Consider the following 23,147-nt stretch of genomic DNA (forward strand, 5'->3'; position numbering starts at 1 on the left):
CAAAAATGTAAAATTCTCGGACGGGCTAAAACTTTTCTGCATGCGGAGGATTTGATGGCATCGCTCGAAAAAGTTACTGACTCTGAGGATGCCGTTCAAATGGGTCATGGAACACGTTCTGCTCCAGCAAAAAAGAGCCAAAGTTCAAATCGAAGAGTTATAACTTAGTAAGTAACGTTTTACTTTATTATAGGAAGTTTTAAAAGTTGAATATGTATTCTTGGATTACAGGCTGCTCAAGAATTGCAAGAATCTGGAATGAATGATGGACCAAGCGTCTTTACTCCCCTGCGGTCACTGTTGTGTCCCCATTCGAGCCCCAGGTTATGCGACATCTTCCGATCAACCAACTTGCTATTTTTCCAACCCAGATGTGATTTCGCCAGGTGTGAAGCTCACCGCACGAAGTTCGGCATCCGTGACTTTGCCAAATGCGTATGTAGCTGTTTCTGGATCTTCAGCCTCCCATACTGCGATTCCTGCTCATCCATTGAATCGAAACCATGTGTATGTGAATCTCAACAAGGACACTGCTCCCAAACGTCAAGTAGCAACCGTTGAACAATCTACCAACGAAATTTCGAAGCCTATCCCGAATTCTCAAGTATCACATTCAACTACATATCGCAAGAAACACTCCGCATCGGATACATCATCCATGACGACAAATATGCACACTGCTGCCTCTGGTACATCGACGTCTCACTCTCTTTTTCCTGCACATTATTCGAACCAGAATCCGGTTTATGAGAACCTCATTACGAATAATGCATCTGTATATGAGGATCAACGGAATGCTGTAGGTCCATTTCAATCAACAATAATACCAATGGCGACAAGTGGCACATCGGTTCAGCAAGTTGGCGTCAGCAATACTGAAAACTCGGTGAGCATTTTTTTCTATATAAATTTATGCAAGTTGGCGTCAGCAAGTGCATACAGTGCTTAATAGTTTCCTCTGATTCTAAAAAATATTCGAGAGAACGAATCAACTTTTGAAATCACTATTTGGGGGTTCTTTAGGTCAACTACCTTAACTGATTCACTAGTATATGTACAATAAAATAAATTTATATGACTGATTCTATTTCAGGCTTCTCAACCCATCACAATTCCCGTTATAATAGCTAGCGATGGGAAGCCATATGCTCAGCTTGAAAATGGTAATTACTATGCACTCACAGATAACGATAATGAAGTTATTATGGATCAGTTATCGAACATCAAGCAAGACGAAGTTGATTTGGGAGTTGACACTGATTTGCAGCAGATGGCATCTTCTTCTACTGTTAACGAATACCAATACTCAGTCATTACCGAGTTGCGTAAGATAAATGTCCGGTTGGACGCTTTCGAAGCAAAGTTATCCCAGCTCAATGCTGAGGTGTGCAAAACAAACGATCGATTGAACGTTCAGGAGGGACTTTTGGTAAAATTGACCGATTTCATGGCCAATGTTAATAAATTAATGTTGATGAAAAATTCAAATGATGCTACGCCAATTGGAAATCGTTACGATGAAGAATTTACGGAATTTGAGAGTATGCCCAAAATCAATTCCGTCGAAGCGTTCAAGATCTTCGAACAACGCTTATCTGATACAGAATTCTCTGGAAAATTTTTCCGATACACACATTCGATCTACAGCCTCAATGGCAAACGAGATAGTGGGCCGTTGTTTAGGACAATAGTGCGAAAGCTGATAACACCGAACGTGTTAACCCCTTTTTCTTGGATGGGGAACAAACGCACAAAGAAAGGATCTGATGAATGCAGTCACAATATCAACTTTCAGGAGACGTTCCCAAACTTCATCAAGTTGATGCAGCAAGTTATGCAGGCCGCCGACTGTTCCAACACACGTGAGCAAAGTGATCATTTATTCAAAACGCTTCTGAGGTACAAGAATTTGGAACTAAAACGCTACGAAAGTGGAAGTGGAGAACGTCGAGCTTCATCTTCAAGAAAAAGGCAGAAAGCTGCAGGACCTGCTGATGCTATACAAACTCCTGATGCAAACTTCCCTGGACCATCTCAGGCAGCAGTAGTACATCTATCACACGGTGATCAAAGTCTGGATAATTCAAATGACACTGAATCAAAGGAATCCGAAAGTTCTTCATCTGTATCATCAAGTGGAGATGATGTTTGAATGATGTTTGAACAGTACAACCTCGTCACTTCACGATGGTGGGTGATATTTACAAATCAGCAGGTATAGAGCAATGGATATTCAGATCTACAGTGAAATGCAAACTATTCAGTTCGGTTGTTTTATTATTTTGTTATTAAATCAATAAACATCATAATCACTACTTGATCGTATGTATTAAAGGAAAGAAAACTGATTTCGGTAGTTTTATGTCTTGACATTCGATTTGAACCATTTTGCAATAAACTTGAGTTGACTCAATGAGAAGTTGTGGCGCTTGTCTTAGGTCTGATCCGTAGATCTGTAAGGAAGAAGACAATACAGGTTTTTTAAACAAATCAGAAAGGTTCATTAATGGCTGACCAATTAACACAATGCTATTAGACGTTGTATTATGGACGATATACTCAACAGATACAACCTTCATGTTTCTTGTTAAAATCCACCGATCCACTGATTTTTGAGTATCTATACAATAATCACCAAAGTCTACAAATGAATATAAATCTGAACTTTCCTCTTGTAGTGAAGATGCAAACTGAGGTGGAATATGTTGTCCTGATAGTTTTCTTTTGAGAGAAGTTTGTCGCTTTGATTTGCAGGATTGATTTTTCTGATTGGATACTGTTTGCTGCATTTCGATTATTCTTCTAGCAACCTGCGACAGTGGTAAGTTTCCGCTACGAATTAGTCGTTTCAACGTGTACAACTTGGATTCGAAGAGGTAAGCATCGAATGTATCCAGTGGTCCAAACCTTTTAACGTCGTCAACTAAATGCGATAAACTGTGCATATTGCTACAGAACATTTGTTCGCCGTACAAAATCTTTACTCCTTTGAGAAAATCTGTTATCAAACTACGAGCAATTTTGAAATTATTCGGATTTTGATCGTGTCTTATGCAAATCTGTATAGTACAGAAACAATTTAAAAAATGATCAAGAATTTCGTCCGATTCAAAAAATTTGCTCAGTACGATCACACTTAAATACAGTAGAAATGTTCTCAACTCTGTACCTTTCCAGCGAGCAAGGTGGTCTAGGCCTCGAACAGGACGTTAAAACTCTCTCGGAAATTTAAATGTTTTCAGAAAAGCGGAAATGCCTTCTATTCTTTAGCCGTCCATTTAGCTTTGTAATTATTCAGGCTGCCAGATTTCCAACCATTCAGCAGTCGTTTCATAATTCCTAAATCTAATAAGTGTAAAGAGTCCCCGATCGGAAAATCTTTAACTATATCTAGGTCACGTACTGTTTCCAAAATAGAATCGAACTTATGGTGTCCTTCGTAAATCCTGGAACGAAATTCCGAATCATTTCTTAAAGCAGCGTCTGTTTCTGGAAAAATCATGGTTTTAAAAGCATGTGAGTACTCCCCTTCGGTGACACATTTCAAACACGAATTGTAGCCGTTATGTCCTATGACACCTAGAATAATTATTCATATTTTATTCAATGATTCAAGTAAATTTCTATTGAAGTGCGTAAGATTATGAAAAGAGGAATGTTTTCGATTACTCGTTCTATCTATACACAGATCAAGGTAAAAATAAAAGTTCATCTAACTACTTTTTGTAAGAAATTTTTTTGGAGATTATGTTCAATTGGAGACTACATTGCCGTCATATGCATATTTGTCCCATATTTGCTGGGATTCCTAGGTACATGGGACAATTATGCATATAACAACAGAATATTTTATCTATTTTCGTATAAATACTAACCTCGAAGCATCGCGCGAGCAGGTGTATCGCAAATAAAACACCGTAGTTTTATGAGTACCATTTGCTGGTTTATGATAAGCCCTTTTCAAGAATATCATTTAATTCGGACACAAAGGTGCTAGAAAAACGTTTATATCTTTTGGTTTCGCTGTAAAAATTAAAAATAATTTAATATATAAATATCTACCATAAATATTCACTCATGAAAAAATTACATGCTCCGCAGAAAACGCCTACTACTAAAGGTTTCAAAGTTTCCCGTATTTCGTGTATATTTATTAGTATTGGCCAAAATGATGTTGTTGAACTTTTGAAAGTTGGCAAGCCATCGATATTCACGTTCAACGATAACTTGTTTGGCAAATCCTCATAAGTAGATAGTGTCTCATTGAGGACTTTGTATAAGCCGTAATGCCAGTATTATCCACCAATACTGGAATCCGCTGCAATACAGGTATTGCGAGGCGTACACCAAAGTTCTAGCATCTTTGGGTAATACGTTATCCGTAATGTGACTTTTTAATAGGGCAAGCAATGAGTTCAGAGCGGTATGCTTGATTTGAAATTTTATCGCCCAGTCTTTCAAATCCTCTTTGAAATCTGTCATACCAGCTTTCAAGTTATCATAAGTTTCAGATTCTGATTCAGAATCCAACTCATCATTTTCAGCAATCTGCTCATTTGTAGGCGTATTGACCAGCTGCCTCCGGTCAAAACTCATTGGCTGAGGATTTTGCTCATCGGCGCTAGATACTTGTGGTATTTGTTGAATTGAATCACTTTCAGAACATCCAAGAGGATTTTTGTAGTTTTACCATTACGCTTAATTTTTTTCCACAACTTTTTGTCGCTATCAGAGAACATAGTTACAGAATTCTTTCTAATGTCCATTTTCCACGGTAGGAGAAAACCTTTGACTTGTTGAAAGGTGAAAATGTTACCAAAGTTTTAATAGACTAGTTACTTTTAAATAATTTCCAACGGTATTGTAACATACGATGGAACATTTAGGGAACATCAAAACAGGTTACATGGAGATTAATGCAACTTTTATGTAATTCAAGTTAACACGTGTCGTATGTATGACTGTTTCCTGATTCATGTAACATAACTTGTTTTCTCGAAACAACTATTAAATAGAAATGTGACATATTTTGAAATTGATTTCTAGAGAAGATGTTGCCGGTGTTGCTTGGGTTTAAACGCTGGATTATATCTGGCGCTACCTTGTCAAACCTAGCTTTCAATTTTGAGATCATGTCATTGTACGCTATTGTGTTCAAATCAGTGTTGGGGTATAATAATTTCAACTCCGAATAAATGATAGGCCCCCCCAAAGTAACCAAATATGCCTTCTTATGTTCCTCTCCAACAGAATTTATCAAGAACAAATATTCTAGTCTCTCTGCCCATTCACTAAAACCAGCTCCTTTTCTGTATGGCTCGATATGAGTTGCAAGTGCCGATTGCGCCATGTCACTTATTAAACCACAAAAACTATTGTCCACTCAAATATATTATGAATAAATTAAATAGATCTGTTCTTTAACAATAGATCCGATGACAATACATCAAAGGAGAAAAAGGTAAAATAAAAGAATATCCACTGATTGTTGCAATAACTATTCACTATCACAAAATAAGGAAAATCGACTCACCCTATAAATCAATCAATCCCGCTGACGTCACTGTGTTCGACGAACAGGCGTGCCGAATATTTACCGGCTATTCGAGGGAAATCTCTTTGCTCCAGCAATGGATCCGGGCAGCAATTAGATCACAGGGTTGGTTTGTCTCGTTACTGCGCAATAGTCTTCAAATAGTCCTCTCGGCCGTCGTTCGTCACTTTTGTAAAAGAACGGTTCACAAAACCACAATTTGTGCTATACTCAATGAAAAGAAATAAAACACCTATTATTCACCATACAATGCCCAGACTCTATTGTTCACACATTTGCCATTATCTATTGTGTGAAACAGCGCGATAAGAATAAATGTCAATAGCTTCGTACACTAATGAAGCACTTTGATGTTTTTAGCATTAATTAGTTTGTTAGGTAGTTAATTTTAATCACAATCGAGATGCGGCACAACTGCCTCGTGAATAATTTACCATTGCACTGTACTTACAACCGCTGTCCCGAAAACAAACCACAATGACTGGCTGCCAAGATATAACCTTCTCTACCGGAGCTGAAGTTCTTGGGGGAATGATATATGTTTGTTTCCTAGACGTGTGGTCACCACTGCTTACGGTTCTGCACCAGCTTCGTCGCCACTGTTGAGTATTCGGATTGGGTTTACAGGAATGCGTAGACTTGCTTTTGGGAACGATCTAACCAGACTAAGACTGGTTGATTTATTTCAATGTCTTTTAAACGAGGAGTACATGTTCATGTGTAGGTAATATATTGGATATGTGTATTAAGATTAGCGAGCTGTCAGTTGACAACACACGCTCTAATGATTTTATTCAGATCTGACAATATACTATAGAGGTAAGACAATCTTCACTATAGATAGTGGAATATATAGATGAGCGAAGATAAATCCTCTGTCTCCAAACAAACTGTCAAACGTGTCTCCAAACGAGCATGACGTCACGATTTCAATGGAAACGTTAAGGGCTGTGACGTCATATGCGCGTGTGCACGGGCAAAAAAATCGACTCAGCCATGCTTTCGCTCATCTATAGATTCTACTATCTATAATCTTCACTACTCTCGATTTAGTCAGGGCCTACTACAACATATCAGTTGAGGAAGCGGACGTTTAAAAAAAAAACTATTCATAACATCGTTTGGCTTGTTCGAATCTGAGACGAGACCTGCAAAGACGCTGCTTCTTTTCTCTTGTTTTGACACTTGTTCTTCTTTTCATCACAGTTGACCATCAAGTTTCAACTGTTTACTTGACTGTTTCACCTAAGCCCCAGGTGGACCCTTCTGAGCACAATAAAAGTGTATCCAATTCACGAAATAGTTAATTCATTTTCATAAGGATTTTTATACCGGGAACAAAACACAGCTTTATTACTGATTATTAACAAGCTAAACGGAAGGTTTGGAATACTCGTTAAAGTAAAAAAGTCTTGGTAAAACAAAAATGATGTGGAATATTTTATTTGGGATACCAATACTTTCACTCAAAAAGCTGCTGGTTGCACCTGACAGTTCGTGACAGCAGTTGACTGGCAGCAGCTGAAGTTACATTTTTTCCTCTTTGCAGGTCTCGTCTCAGGTTCGAATTTCTCCGAATGCCATTTGGACTTTGCAACGCAAGTCAAATTTTCCAACCGTTTATGAACAAGCTTTTCGGAGATTTGCCATTCGTCGTCGTTTTCATCGATGACATATGTGTCGCATCTTCAAACGAAGAGGAGCACCGAAAGCACTTGAAAATCGTCCTACAGCGTCTAAGAGTCTATAAGAAATGCACATTTTTGCGTCGCAGTTAGAATTTCACGGATACCTTGTGAACAAAGACGGAATTCGTCCATTACCATCCCGTGTTGAGGGCGTAGTCAGTTTTCCAACTCCAACAACGGTCAAGGACCTGCGACGTTTTCTCTCATTGATAAATGTGTACAAGCGATTCATTCCGCACGCAGTTGAACCTCAAGAAGCCCTCCGAAAACTTATTCCAGATAGTCGGAAAATTACATGGGACGAACATACGCAACAATCTTTTGAGAAGTGCAAACAATGTCTAGCAGAAGCGGTACTTTTGTTTTATCCCGATGCTATGAAGCCACTAAGTTCTCGGCAAGTCAACGAAACTACTACACGTTCGGCAGAGAACTGGAAGCTGTGATGTCTCGATTGGTAATTGTATCCGTCCTTACCTTCCAGAACTTTATCGAAGAAAAGTTATGGCACAACTACATGGAATGGCCCATCCAGGAACACGTGCCGACCGGTTCGTCTGGCCTTCCATGAATAAAGACATCAACCAATTCGTCAAAACTTGTCAGGAGTCTAAATTAATGATTTTGTGTGTGTTACTTCTACGTGAAGTTAAACGATTTACAATGATATGAAATGCTAATATCATCTTCCAAACTTAGACGCACACGTTCATGATAGAATTAGAGGCGAAAGTATAGAATTGATAGTTCCGTTAGGATACGGCAGGCATGAAGAATGTTTTTATAGAAGTCGATTTGAAAGCGAGCGGAGGGCAATATTTGTGATGGCACATATCACACGACCTTCCTTCTGCCAAGCTCTCGTATCTCCACTGGCAAAAGGAAGGTGGTTTGATTTGCTCATATGCCATCGCGTGCGGAAGGATTTTTCTATCGACGAGTGCTGTCTCCAAATTTCTAATATGACATCAGCATTTAGTCGAATAGACTAAATGCTCTATTCGACTAAATGCTGATGTCATATGTGAATTCGATTGAGAATAAATAAGTTGTATTTACCCAAACCCGCGTTTGTTTTTGGTCGGTCCCGTATCCGGTTCCCACAAACTCTTCAGAAATTGATGTCCTGCTTTGCTTGTTTCTTGGTAGTATGCAAAAAGGAGGACATTTTAACGCAAAAGGAGGACAACCGATTTTTTTATCGACCTTTAGGATATCATATGGTCACCCTACCTACAGCAGACTTGTATGGACCTATCATTGTGCAAACATTGCAACAGCTCCAACAGCAACAGGCCATTATCAATCAGCCTCTTCAGCAGTAGTCTGTCTGAGGCAAGGGTTCATGCAAATACAGCCGGAAACTTTATTCCGAAATGCTATGTCGGCAATCCAGGTGACTGTTACTCTACTCTCAATCCAGGAGTGATTCGGGACTCATTAGCAGGACAAATTCTGGAGTTCCAGTACGGAAGACCACATTACATTCACACCAGATGGTACGCCAGATAGATATATTTGCTATAGCAAAGGATATGCCGAAGTAGCTTTTATTTTTATTTGGACATACATTTTTTAAATGCTTTTTACTATTTTAATGGATTTTAGTGGATAATGTTGTTTTTCTTTTAATTTCTGTCTGATCCTTATAGGCTCGGAAACTACTAAAAATTTGTAGGCAGAAGTTTTTGGGGCCGGGGCTCTTGAGATGATTCGAGACTCATCCTCGCTCTAGAAGGGGGTTCCCATGCAAATGAACCATTAATTTCTGAATAACTCGAGAATGGATCAAGCAAAATTAATCCAATTTGGCATATAAAAATAAGAAGTTTTAACGTTTGTTCTGCCAAATGAAATCGAATCGTAAAGCAAACTAAATTTGTAAATACAAAATAAATGTCTGTGATAACTATTTAATGTTGGGCAAGATGAAGTTTGACGGGCCAGCTAATTATAAATAGTAATCTGTATACGACTTCTAAATAACACAAAGCATTAATTTTCTATACGTGTGGAATTGGTCAATTTGCACATGTAGTGATTTACCCTATTATCGATATGTGCGAATTTAATATGGTGTTTAAATTTTCATACAACTTATAAACCTTGTCTTAAAACCATAGTTCGCTACCAGCCCTGCTAAATATAACCCATATAAACAAATTTATTCGCGCTATCTTCCTATCTACATTGATTGCACCAGTTTTATTTGTTTTGAGTTTCGATGCATGGCGACGGTTGGTTATTTTATCACGACCTCTTTTCAGGGCAGCGACTGCTAAAAACGTTCGCTGCTTCAGCCGGTCCCACGAGCAAGTTCAGTCGAATAGCGATGCCCGAAGCGCAAGAATGTGTGGCAGCTTTCCGTTATCCGGAGGCTCGCCGGGACGACTCGGTGACGGACGAAATTCACGGCGTCCGGATTGCCGATCCGTACCGATGGCTGGAGGATCCGGATGCGGAGGAAACGCAAGCCTATGTGGAGAAGCAAAATGAAATTTCCAAGCCTTTCCTGGACAGCTGTGAGGAGTGGAAGAAGCTGAACGAGAAGCTAACCAAACGATGGAACTATCCCAAGTATTCGTGTCCCTTCAAGCACGGCAGTCGGTATTTTTTCTTTATGAACACCGGTTTGCAGAATCAAGAGTAAGTTCAAATGATTTATAATCAATGTGCTTTTAAAATGAATGCCTTAAAAAACTTCCGGTCATTTACAAATTATTACAATTTACAATATATTATTTATTATACTCTTCCTTTTGTATTTATTTTGCTCTATTTTTCGTATATGTCAGTTATTTTTTTAATTGTCTTTTATAATTTTATATTTTTTAACCTTTTTTTTATAGATTTTTTTTTAAATGAAATTATGTATAAAGAAATTTACAATAATGTAAAAACAAAAAAAAAGTCAATAAGGAGTTAAAATTGCCACAAAATTAAAAAAAAAACATGAATCGCATTTCTCTTCAGCGTTTTGTACGTCCAAAACTCGTTGGAGGGTGAACCTAAAGTATTCCTAGACCCGAATGCCCTATCCAAAGACGGAACCATCGCGCTGGTGGGATCTCGATTCTCCGACGATGGCAATCTGTTCGCGTACGGACTCAGCCAAAGTGGGTCCGACTGGACCAAGCTTAAGGTGCGGAACGTCAATACCGGAGAGGATTATCCGGAAACGCTGGAACATACCAAGTTCGTGACGGCATCGTGGGCCAAGGATAATAAGGGGTTCTTCTACGCGCGGTATCCCGTCGTGGATGGCAAGGCCGATGGTTCGGAAACGGCAGCCAACGAGAACCAGAAGCTGTATTTCCATCGTGTGGGAGATTCTCAAGATAAGGATGTCCTCATTGCCGAGTTTCCAGAGGAACCTTCGTGGAGATTGTAAGTTTTTCGCTACATAGGCAAAACGTTTCCCCTGTCCTAATCCAACTTTTTATTTCCAAAATAGAATGCCGGAGGTATCGGACTGCGGTAAATATTTGATGCTGTTCATTATGAAGGGATGCAAAGATATGTTGCTGTACTTCAGCCAGCTGGGCTCATCCGATAACATCACAGGGAAGTTGGACTTTGTGAAGGTGGTCACCGAGTTCGATAGTGATTACGATGTAAGTTCCCCATAATCTGGTCAACCTTCTTTAAATAATCAATTTCTCCACCCGCAGTACATTACCAACGAGGATAGCGTATTCTCGTTCCGCACCAATAAGGGCGCTCCAAACTACCGGGTCGTCAACATCGACTTTAATAGCCCTGCCTTTGACAACTGGAAAACTCTGATCGAGGAGCACCCGAAGAACGTATTGGATTGGTCTTCCTGCGTTAACAAAGACCGAGTCGTGCTCGGATACATCGACGATGTAAAATCGGTACTGCAGGTGCACAGTCTGCAGGATGGTAGCTTCATATCGAAATTCCCCCTGGAAATTGGAACCGTTGTAGGATTCAGCGGAAAGAAAAAGTATACGGAAATCTTCTTTCATTTCGTGTCTTTCCTAACACCGGGCATTATTTATCACTACGATTTTGCCAAAGAAGAGGTCGAACCGAAGATCTTCCGCCAGGTTAAGATCGAAGACTTCGACAACAGCCTATACAAGGTTGATCAGGTCTTCTATAAGGGCAAAGACGGCGAAACAATTCCGATGTTTGTGGTGCAGAGGAAGTCCGACAAGGTAAATGTTTGGAGTTGTTCTCATTCGAGTAAATCGTACCAATTGATTGTTCTAAAATCCGTAGCAAGAAAAGAAACCGTGCCTTTTGTATGGTTATGGAGGATTCAATATTTGTATCCAACCATCGTTCAGTATTACGGGACTGGTGTTTATCGATTCGTTTGATGGTATTTTAGCTTATCCGAACATTCGTGGTGGCGGGTAAGCTTGATCATATGTAAAACCAGGCAGCAACGAACAAAGTTTTGATATCTTGAATTCTTCGTTTTTTAGCGAATATGGTGAGAGGTGGCACAATGCTGGACGGCTGTTGAAAAAGCAAAATGTTTTCGATGATTTTCAAACGGCGGCGCAGTTCCTGGTGCAGGAAGGTTACACCAGCCACGATCAGATTGTAATCCAAGGTGGTTCGAACGGAGGACTTCTAGTTGGTGCCTGTATTAATCAGCGTCCGGACCTGTTTGGAGCGGCAATTGCTCAAGTTGGGTAAGTATCACTGATGTGCCAGTCAGGTATTTCTGTATGTGTTTGATACCTTAATAGCCTATAAAGATTACGCCATTTATGCTAATAAATATGATAAAAAGTAAATTGCTGCCAATTCGCAGACATTCAATTTTCTTTGATAATAAAAGTTTGACATGATAATTGCCATAAAAAATGGCGTAATCTGAATAGGCACAATTCTTAGAAAATTGCCAAAAAAGGTTGGTAGCTTGGCATAATGACCAAACAGGACGAGGGAATAACTTCTTCTTTTGAAACACATATTTACACGGCAAGGCAAAAGCGTAGGTGGCACGCATTTTTTAGGAATAAAGGGCCTTTCACAAATTGCGTAACGCTGTAGGGGGAGGGGGAGGGGGGTAATCAGGCCGAGCGTTACGATCCATACAAAAAAAAAACTTTCATACAAAAAGTGTTACGAGGGGGATTGTGGGGGTCCAAAATTATCAAAATAAGTGTTACGTACCGTGATGTGCCCTAATTTCGCGCGCGCCCTAACGTCGCACATAGGAGTACGCAGTGTAAAAGCGTGGCCAAAAGTATATCAATCGTTTTGTCGTCTGTAAATGCATTCAATAGAGACAGTAAAGTATATTTTTTTGATTTTATGCTGTTTACATTCATCTAGCAGTGAAGTATAACCACTGGCGGCATCATTTACTGTTTTTAAAAGAGCACCACTTGGCGCAAGAACGATGTCTTTGAGAACTACAGCGTGCTTGCAACGAGTGGTGCCCACATCTGGCTCAGTCAGTGGGTATGGTCTTCCTTATGTTAATCTTCATTCATTGATTATTACTTAATAAATTTTCCGAAAAGATGTACCTTGTTTGTATACTTCAACAATATAAATTTGTCATCGAATCATGTTAAAGTCCCTGGATAATGTTCTGTAATACCAAATGGAGCTGATCTAATAAATCCGAAATGCAAATCAACCGCTATGTTTCTTAATAATCTTAACATCCGGAAAATGCGTACCGTGCGCGTATCTTATTCTGCGCGGCTCCTAATTCTGCGCACTTTGACACTAAAACATTTTTTTAAATTTTCTTTAATGTTATCATTAAATTTACTTACATGTCATCAAAAAGTTGGCAATTTATTGTTGTCATGTGCAGATAATAAAGCAATAATTTAGCGTTGATAACGGAAATATGAAGAAAAACAAAATCGGTAAAATCGAAAAATGTCGAAAAATGGCCTCCATTAGCAGCAGCGCTAAAACGCACGTAAACATTTTTTCTCGAATTTGAGCACAAAATAAAGATTTGGACTCATTTTTTCAAAGCGGAGTTCCAAATCAGATTATTTGTTGCTTCAATATGATGAAAATCGGCTTCCAGAGTGTAATATCTATCTTATAGAAAGCATTTTATGTTGCGCAGAATATGGCACAAAATTTACTTTCTGTTCCGAATTGTGCGCGTGGAATGGATAGGTACAATAAACCTGGCTTGTCAACCCAAATTGAATGTAGCAACTGTTTTGGCAAGGAAACATATTTCAAAATGCTGGAATAAAACAAGAAGAGCAAAAAAATGCGAAGATAGATTATCCGGCAAGAGACAAGGGATATCTGCTACTTGGCCTTGCGCACCATAGCTCCACTGAGCGTATTTTTAAACTTCGAGTTTTTTAATCTAAATGTGTATATCACGTTACTAGCACGAATAATTTTCCCTGAAAAATCTACATCGAAGATTTCCTAGGTTGGCATTCTGACATTTGAGAAAATAGCACTTTGGGCAACATCCGCATTTATGTAGGACTGGTCTTATTATTCGCGTTGGATTACATTTACACTGGATTCTGTTTTTACACTATTTACATTTTCTCAATTTTCCACTCATCCTAAATGTTTAACGCATATCAATTATCATGGGATTTTTCTTTGATTTATTCTGAAGATTTTGGAGGTAAATTGAAGTCACACGATCAAAAATATCAGCGAAAAAAAATCGTGTAAAAACAAAATCCTGTGTATTTCAATTCCATATAAATATCGGATTTGATCGGAATAAAAAATTGCCTTTTCGTCAATGGCGAACTTTAATAAACAAGGCAAAACAGTGACTTGACCATTGACATGAACACAATAACCGATCTGGAAAGTTGTCTAACGGAAAATCGTCGAAAGCAACTTGTGGTGATGGCGAGCAATCGTATAATGGACTTGAAAAATAGATAAGATCTTTGTGCACATACATCGTACACACATACACGCACACACAGGCATTATCTCAATTCATCACAGCTGGGTCGATTGGGTTTAGGTCCAATTCGCCAGGTCTTATATTTCGTTATAAGTTCATTTTGGACGGACGTTTCTTCGTCTACTTGCGTACGAGAACGGTAAAACGTTGTAGTCAGATAGACTTTAGGAAATATACATGGTACTAAAAACGTGCAAAAGTAATGAAATATTTGTATAAATGTTCAAAACCATTTCATGAGACAAAAAATTACTCAAACTGACTGGTTATTATTATGCGCAGAATTAGGAACATTGTGCGCAGAATATGGAACATTTCAAAATACGTGCGCAGAATTAGGAACCATATGGCAATTCACAAATCGATTAATAATATATGTTTTTAGTCAATTTAATCAAAATTTTAAAGATTCATAGTCTTCCGTGAATTATAGCTGCACAACTACTACATAAAGGTATTAATAAATCATTATGGTTTCTCGATAACAACGATTTTGTTTCAAAATTTTCTTAAATGCGCAGAATATGGTACCTCCAAGGTATGCTTTTATGAATCGGTGTGTTAATCAAATTCTCACTCTTCTTTGGAAGCGAAATGTTTCTTATGGAGCTTATTCAGGAAACTCCAATCTTTCCAACGCTGACAATTTTGTTGCTTGGACTGCTTTGGGACCTAATCAAAAGTTTAATTTTGTAAAACATATTACTGTAAAAAGGTAGAAAAAAGCTAGTAATTAATATCATAATTATGGATCACCTGAAAAAGGTTTCAGATCGAATCATGCTTGAAAAAGTTTTAAATGTTTTCATTATTGATACCTATATTAATTTTCATCTTGAAATTCATTAAAAATCAAGAAAAACATGATAAAACGTGAATATGTTTCAATGCACAATTGCGATAAAACTAGCATTGAAATTATGGTGAAGTTTCGACAGCCAGCATCGCTTACAAGTAAACAATATTGTTTCAAAAATCCCATGGCAAATTAGTATCACTATTTGAGAATTCAAAAACGAAAAATAATATGGAAATATCTAAAAAAAATGGTTTTGACTTTTGGCCAGGATTTGGGCTGAAATACTCCTCAGTGCGTCGCGCATTATAAAATCATTTATTTTTTTCAATTTTTAGGTGCCAGTCAAAATTGAAAAATCTGGAGGATTACAAAATATCATTGTTATTGAATGTTTTTCACGAAAAAAATTGAAAAACAAACTTGGTTTAGTACACCAAATAAAATTATTTCAATTTGATCCTCCCATCGACAGCCATATTTGCTTGTGCTTAGCATAGCGACGAAGAACATGACCCAAGTAAACAAATGATTTTACTGTACAAAACTGGCTACTTTTTGGAAATATTTGTATCCATTATGCTCTGTTGGATATGTTTACTCGTCATTACTATTGAAAAGTGTAAAATTTTATGTATTTTGTGTTTATTTAGACATTCGCTTTGTGCGCGAAATTAGGTATATGAGAGTAATGGTGCCTAATTTCGTTTATTGTTATTGCGTAGTTTCATTTGCAACATTCTAATGAAACAAAAGCAATATAATACACAGGACAGTTTTACACTGAATAGAACCCGAAGAGTTCATTCCCATACGCTTTTTATTAAATTTTCAGGCGGATAACCACCGACATCGACTAATGTAGACTTGAAAAATTTTATAGATGCCTGCAATAGCTATCAAAGCCGATGTGTAAAATGATGCTAAAATGTGCGATGTGTAAAATGATGCTAAACTTAAGATAAAACTACAGCAGCTTTTTCGACAATGTATATAATATTGAAGATGTCTTGAATAAAACACATATTTGAAGATGTCCTATGTAAGAGATAGCGGAATTTAAGACTTTCTTTCATGACGTCTCGAAAATTTAAACTTTTTTTATACATCAGCTAAACATTGCTCATACAATGCCTTTATTCTTGAAATATGGTTTATATTTCAGAAGAAAACGATATTTTAGGAATTATGACTTGTGTCAACTAAAATTCATGAAGTAAAATCTAAGCAAAGCTCCAGGGTCGAAATATAGGCACATACCATTTCGACTAAAAATGGGTCATTGACGGCTGTCTGATACCGTTATCTGCATATTTTGAATAATGGATGCATGCTTCTATTGATTAATTGATTATATTTCATCAAACCAATAACGATATTCAATTCCAAACATGAGCGAAGTTAGGAACACTTTTGCGCGAAATTAGGAACTATCCTATTTTCTTGCGCGAAATAAGGAGCATACAACGGTCTCGGATTCATATCCCATTTTTTTTTAAATAGCAGCAAAATTTGCAAGTAACATTTTTTTGAGAACCTAGAATCCTTCTACTACGTGATGCAGTAGCAAATGTTTCCAAATGGCCACTACCTGTTTTTTATAAACGTTTTGACTTTGTCAGATCTTAAGTGCGCGAAATTAGGGTACTTCACGGTAATTTGTGAAAGAACTCTAATTGGAATTCGTAGAATATTCTCTTCTGTTAAGGCACGCATTTATCCAAAATGATGCGACGCGAAAAGTTAGATGAATAATAAATTCTACATGCACGCAATTGTCCGAAGGGAAACAAAACAGTAAATGACTAAGGCGAAAGGGTAGATGACTTAATCAACTACCGTGAAGTACCCTAATTTCGCGGGTGATCGGGGCAATATGGGCCACCTAGGAAATCGTTCTGAAAAGCGCTGAAAAGGTCAAAAAAACATCGTTCAAATGTAGTTGACTTATACTAGAGAATGTTACCTTTCATTTTACGTCGATGAATGACAAAAAATGCGTTTGGAAATTCTTGGAATGCACTTTTGAAAATGTATTGATTTTGATGTGTGTTCCCGACGGGGCAATATGAGCCACCATTTGGGGCAGTATGGGCCACCCATCCAAAACGTTTATTTAGAAGAAAAAAGTATCTTAATATGGAAGAATATGATATTCCTACAACAGTTGTGAGTATTCCATACCAAATAAAATTAAAAAAACCGCACAACAGCGGACTGAACCGATTTGGCACTCTTCACCGTTTGAACAGCCACATTTCAATTGGTCAATGGTCATTTTTGCTGTTTCAATCGCAGTAATGCGCTGTTGTAATTTTTCCGTAATGAATCTTACATATATGATAATATTCTTGTATTTGACTACTGAAATTTGAACTTGTTCAGATTTTAAGGCCTGATATCTTGCTCTGTGCAGGTATGCCCATATTGCCCCATAGAGACTGGTTTTGGGAAAAAAAAGTTTTATGATAAATTCAGATTTGTATCAATACAAACATGTGTGCATAATATTCAATTTTAATATATCTTTTGATTGTGGTGTATTTTTGACCTGTATTTTAATCAGTTTTGTGTCAAAACTTTATTTATAAGCTTCAAATCTTATAATAATTTTGCCTATGCAGCTAAAATTTACATTTTCAAGTGTATTTTCATGTTTGAATTGAATTTTAATGCGGTTTTCGCGTTGATGCATATGTGGAGCATCCTCTTAAAGATCATATAACTTTTACAGAATAAAACTTGTCAATAAGCTCAAAATGAGGGTTGCTCATATTGCCCCGTATGTTCATATTGCCCCTACTGCCCCTAATACTCTTTTTGCCATTTTTTTAGCGACACGGTTGGTCGATGTTTCGCAGATTCCATTCGTATTCCGTATGGCGACGATGCTTCAACGAAGATATAAGAGAAGATCCCTAAAGTACTTTTGACTTCTCAATACAATCGCTTTGCTCAGCTTCGTGCTATGGTCAACAGGCGTCGTAACAAAAAAGTCGTCAATGTGAATCGCAACGAACATGATATTATCACCGTACATCATCCAGTACAAACAAGGATCTATTGTCGACTGGATGAGGCCAAACTTGCAAAGAACGTCATCCAATTCCAAATTCTGCACTCGGCTCGACAATTTCAAGCCGTAAGTAAAGCGCAACTGACATATCTTGCTGTTCCGTTGACCTACGCCCTGTGAGTGTAGCATGTAGAAATAGTCATCGCAGAGGTCCACTTTTAAAAATGCAGTGAAAACATTTATCTGGCCAATCTCACAGGCCGGGTCGCTGGGAGCATCTTTTAACGACCAAAAGACTGGAAAATGTTTTTTTTTTGCAATTAATCGATTAATGATGCTTCGATTATTTCTTTTAGTGCCAATTAGGGCTGTGCAAATATCGATAAAATCGATAATATCGATATTATCGGATGAAATTTATCGATACGATATCCGATATCATTGAACTCAGATATCGCCGATATCGATAAATTTTTGTAATCGATGTAATGATGATGCCCAATTAAATTAACTACATACACTGGCTCACTGACTACATCCTTTAAAACATATGTAGCAAACCAATCACATTTTTTAAATGTCCATTGTGTCTGGTGTTGAGAAATTGGGCGCATCAGTACCCACTAAGACAAAAGGCAAAACGCATGAACGGTAAAGCTTACAAAACCCTCGACAGGAAATCTAAAATCATTCATATAAAACCACAGGCGGTGAAAGTTATTTCATGAAAATTATTGTTTGCGTTGTTTTACCAAGATGAACAAGAGCGACTAAAATTTTCCAATTGTTTTGGAGTGACAAATTAGAGTTAGAAACGTGATAAAATCGGTAGTAGACAAACTCGGGTAAAAACTGTATTTTTTTTTATTTTATCGGATATCGATCCGATATCCGATATTTTCAAACTCGATATATTGCCGATACCGATATATCACCAAATGAATATCGTCGATATCGATAAACCTCCATTGTGCACAGCCCTAGTGCCAATCGATTGCTTCGATTAATCGACATCAACTAATCGATAAATCGTATTTTGAAAATATTTTTAAATTTCAAATAGGTGCATCGTTTTAACAATTTAAAGTTTCTTAGTACCACGGCAAATGCTGGGTAAAGCGTACCATTGGTACTTCGCGTACCTGGAGGAATAAAATAGACCCCATCTCGCGGTCCTTAGCCTCTTACCCAGCAACTCCTATCCCTACCTCCCCGTGGTGCTGGCCGGGCTACGAGCAACCTTAGGTGGGAACTATGGTCGTATGCTGACAGGGAAGAGGGGGGGGGGGGGGTTTACTCCTCTCCGGAGGTGCAAATCTTACTGAGCGTCTGTTCTCCATGTCAGGATCGGCTCACAACAGCGTCTGTTCTCCATGTTAGGGGCGGCTGATCATCGTCCGAGTGCCAGCGAGGGACTATAAGTGAAACTGTGCGGGTGGTGGCCGATCAGTGAAAGAATGTGCAGGTTGAGGATCAAAGGCCGGTTTTTCAACTTCAGCATAATCAACGTCCATAGCCCACACTCCGGAAGCACTGATGATGATAAGGACGCATTCTACGCGCAGCTGGAACGTGAGTACGACAGCTGCCCAAGCCACGACGTCAAAATCATCATAGGAGATTTGAACGCTCAGGTTGGCCAAGGAGGAGGAGTTTAGACCGACTATTGGAAAGTTCAGCGCTCATCGGCTGACGAACAAAAACGGCCTACGACTAATTGGTTTCGCTGCCTCCAAGAATATGACCATTCGCAGCACCTACTTCCAACACAGCCTCCCGTATAGGTACACCTGGATATCACTAACATCGACTTTGACCACTATCTGGTGATGGTTAAACTGCGCCCAAAACTATCCGTCATCAACAATGTTTGGTACCGACGACCGCCGCGGTACGACCTAGAGCGACTGAAGCAACCTGATGTCGCCACTGCATACGCGCAGCATCTCGAGGCAGCATTGCCGGAAGAGGGTGAGCTCGATGGGGCCCCTCTTGAGGACTGCTGGAATACAGTCAACGCAGCCATTAACGACGCAGTGGAGAACAACGTCGGGTATATGGGACGAAGTCGACGGAACGATTAATTCGACGAAGAGTGCAGACAGTTTCTGGAGGAGAAGGGCGCAGCGCGGGCGGTCGCGCTGCAGCAAGATACTCGGCAGAACGTGGAACGTTATAGACGGAAGCGGAGACAGCAGACCCGCCTTTTCAGGAGAAGAAATGCCGCCTGGAAGGAGCGGAGTGCGAGGAGATGGAACAGTTTTGCCGTTCTCAAGAGACACGCAAGTTCTATCAGAAGCTCAACGCATCCCGCAAAGGCTTCGTGCCGCGAGCCGAAATGTGCCGGGATAAGGATGGGAGCATCTTGACGGACGAACGTGTGGTGATCGAAAGGTGCCAATAAAGCAGTTGGTAAGGATGGTATCGGAGCTGAGCTCATCAAGATGGGCCCGGAAAAGCTGGCCACTTGCCTGCACAAACTGATAGTCAGAATCTGGGAAACCGAACAGCTACCGGAGGAGTGGAAGGAAGAGGTTATATGCCCCATCTACAAGAAAGGCGACAAACTGGAGTGTGAGAACTTTCGAGCGATCACCATCCTTAATGCCGCCTACAAAGTGATATCCCAGATCATCTTCCGTCGTCTGTCACCATTAGTGAACGAGTTCGTGGGAAGTTATCAAGCCGGCTTCGTTGACGGCCGCTCGACAACGGACCAGATCTTTACTGTACGGCAAATGCCGTGAATACCAGGTCCCAACGCACCATCTGTTCGTTGATTTCAAGGCGGCATACGACAGTATAGACCGCGTAGAGCTATGGAAAATTATGGATGAGAACAGCTTCCCTGGGAAGCTTACCAGACTGATCAAAGCAACGGTGGATGGTGTGCAAAACTGTGTGAAGATTTCGGGCGAACACTCCAGTTCGTTCGAATCGCGCAGGGGACTAAGATAAAGTGATGGACTTTCGTGCCTGTTGTTCAACATTGTGCTAGAAGGTGTCATGCGGAGAGCCGGGTGTAACAGCCGGGGTACGATTTTCAACAGATCCAGTCAATTTATTTGCTTCGCGGATGACATGGACATTGTCGGCCGAACATTTGCAAAGGTGGCAGAACTGTACACCCGCCTGAAACGTGAAGCAACAAAAGTTGGACTGGTGGTGAATGCGTCAAAGACAAAGTACATGCTTGTGGGCGGAACCGAGCGCGACAGGGCCCGCCTGGGAAGCAGTGTTACGATAGACGGGGATACCTTCGAGGTGGTCGAGGAATTCGTCTACCTCGGATCCATGCTAACGGCTGACAACAACGTTAGTCGTGAAATACGAAGGCGCATCATCTGTGGAAGTCAGGCCTACTACGGGCTCCAGAAGAAACTGCGGTCAAAAAAGATTCGCCACCGCACCAAATGTGTAATGTACAAGACGTTAATAAGACCGGTAGTCCTCTACGGACATGAAACATGGACAATGCTCGAGGAGGACTTGCAAGCACTCGGAGTATTCGAGAGACCATGGTGCTTAGGACCATCTTTGGCGGTGTGCAAGAAGACGGTGTGTGGCGGCGAAGAATGAACCACGCTCGCCCAACTCTACGGGGAACCCAGTATCCAGAAGGTAGCTAAAGCCAGAAGGGTACGATGGGCAGAACATGTAGCAAGAATGCCGGACAGCAACCCTGCAAAGATGGTGTTCGCTTCCGATCCGGCAGGTACGAGACGGCGTGGAGCGCAGCGAGCGAGATGGGCAAACCAGGTGCAAAACGACTTGGCGAGCGTGGGGCGTATTCGAGGATGGAGAGATGCGGCCTCGAACCGTGTATTGTGGCGTCAAATTGTTGATTCAGTGTTATCTGTTTAGATGTAGACTAAATAAATGAAAATGAATAGTACCTTACCTCTAGATCATGGAATAATGTCTGAAAAGAGTTTTTTTTCGTCAACTTCTTTTGTTTTAAACAACCCTGTGGTACTCTTCTACATAATCTATTTCTAAACAACTAAAAAGGCAACTACTGATCTTAGTCATGCAATCATGGATAGAGCTTACCAGGCTCCAGAATATCAATTCTGCATTAAAATCATAAAAAATATCGAAAGTCTTCTCCACATCTTATACTCTACATGTTCTATTTCTATACAAAAGGCAACTACTGATATTAGTCATGCAATCATGGATAGAGCTTACCAGGCTGCGGAACATCAATCCTGTATTAAAATCAGAAAAATATCGAAAGTCTTCTCCACATCTTATACTCTACATGTTCTATTTCTATACAAAAGGCAACTACTGATCTTAGTCATGCAATCATGGATAGAGCTTACCAGGCTCCAGAACATCAATCCTGTATTAAAATCAGAAAAATATCGAAAGTCTTCTCCACATCTTATACTCTACATGATTTGTATACAAAAGGCAACTACTGATCTTAGTCATGCAATCATGGACTACATAGTTGAACCACCTTTTTAGAGAGGATCGGGTAACCAACCGGTGGGAAATATGGTCGTATGCCGACAGGGAAGAGGGGATTTGCTCCTCTCCGGAGTTGCAAATCTGATCGAGCGTCTGTGCACTCCACGCTTTATCGTGTCAGCATCGAGAAGGCAGCCCCTTCAACGCGATGTAGGTAACGTAACCCTGGTAAGATAGCCTACCGGAGATCCTACAGTCACCAAGAAAGGCAAATGAAGGGCAAATTGCCTGATCAGCATCTGTGCCCCAACGAACGATAAGCCTGATGACGTGAAGGATGAGTTCTATGAGAGCCTTGATAAGGCCTTCAGAGAGTGCCCAGCACACAATGTAAAAATCAGAGGCGCATCCACGTTCCGAGTAGTGGGTAGGACAAATATAAATCATTGGCATTAAGCGTTTCGAACAAATTCGTGCGTGTAACAAGCCTAAACTGTTGTATGAGAATAGCATCTCTACCATCCGTTACCACAGATGCACTATCCAACAGTCGATATCTGTCCTGGTCACGTGCCTGCGACTGTTTATGGGAAAGGATGGGCACCTAGTGAAGAAAGGTATAGAGAACTAACAAGGAACACATGAAGAACTAAGCCATACAGAATAAGAAAGGAATGAACCTGCGACCGAACCCACGACTTCCTTCCCTAGGCAGAAGCGGGTTAGCCACTAGAACACCGAGCTTGTCTCCGACAGTTCTGGTGTTGAGA

At 39.7% G+C, this 23,147-nt stretch overlaps 2 protein-coding genes across 2 annotated transcripts in view; both read left to right on the plus strand.

Moving 5' to 3' along the window:
* Nucleotides 1–23,147, plus strand: part of LOC134212825 (prolyl endopeptidase) — a 42,534-nt gene that overhangs the window by 15,613 nt on the left and 3,774 nt on the right. Inside the window, exons 2-7 of the mRNA XM_062691034.1 lie at nt 9,510–9,888; nt 10,216–10,629; nt 10,697–10,856; nt 10,914–11,423; nt 11,488–11,624; nt 11,697–11,909. Of these exons, the coding sequence (XP_062547018.1) occupies nt 9,510–9,888; nt 10,216–10,629; nt 10,697–10,856; nt 10,914–11,423; nt 11,488–11,624; nt 11,697–11,909 (1,813 nt within the window). The remainder of the gene's footprint in view (nt 1–9,509; nt 9,889–10,215; nt 10,630–10,696; nt 10,857–10,913; nt 11,424–11,487; nt 11,625–11,696; nt 11,910–23,147) is intronic.
* LOC134216984 (uncharacterized) lies at nt 336–2,206 on the plus strand. The gene is made up of 2 exons (XM_062695740.1): nt 336–886; nt 1,094–2,206. The coding sequence occupies exons 1-2, from the start codon at nt 659–661 to the stop codon at nt 2,150–2,152; spliced, it is 1,287 nt and encodes a 428-aa protein (XP_062551724.1). The 5' UTR covers nt 336–658; the 3' UTR covers nt 2,153–2,206.

Source organism: Armigeres subalbatus, chromosome 2 (genome assembly GCF_024139115.2).
Source record: "Armigeres subalbatus isolate Guangzhou_Male chromosome 2, GZ_Asu_2, whole genome shotgun sequence".
NCBI classification, from domain to species: domain Eukaryota; kingdom Metazoa; phylum Arthropoda; class Insecta; order Diptera; family Culicidae; genus Armigeres; species Armigeres subalbatus.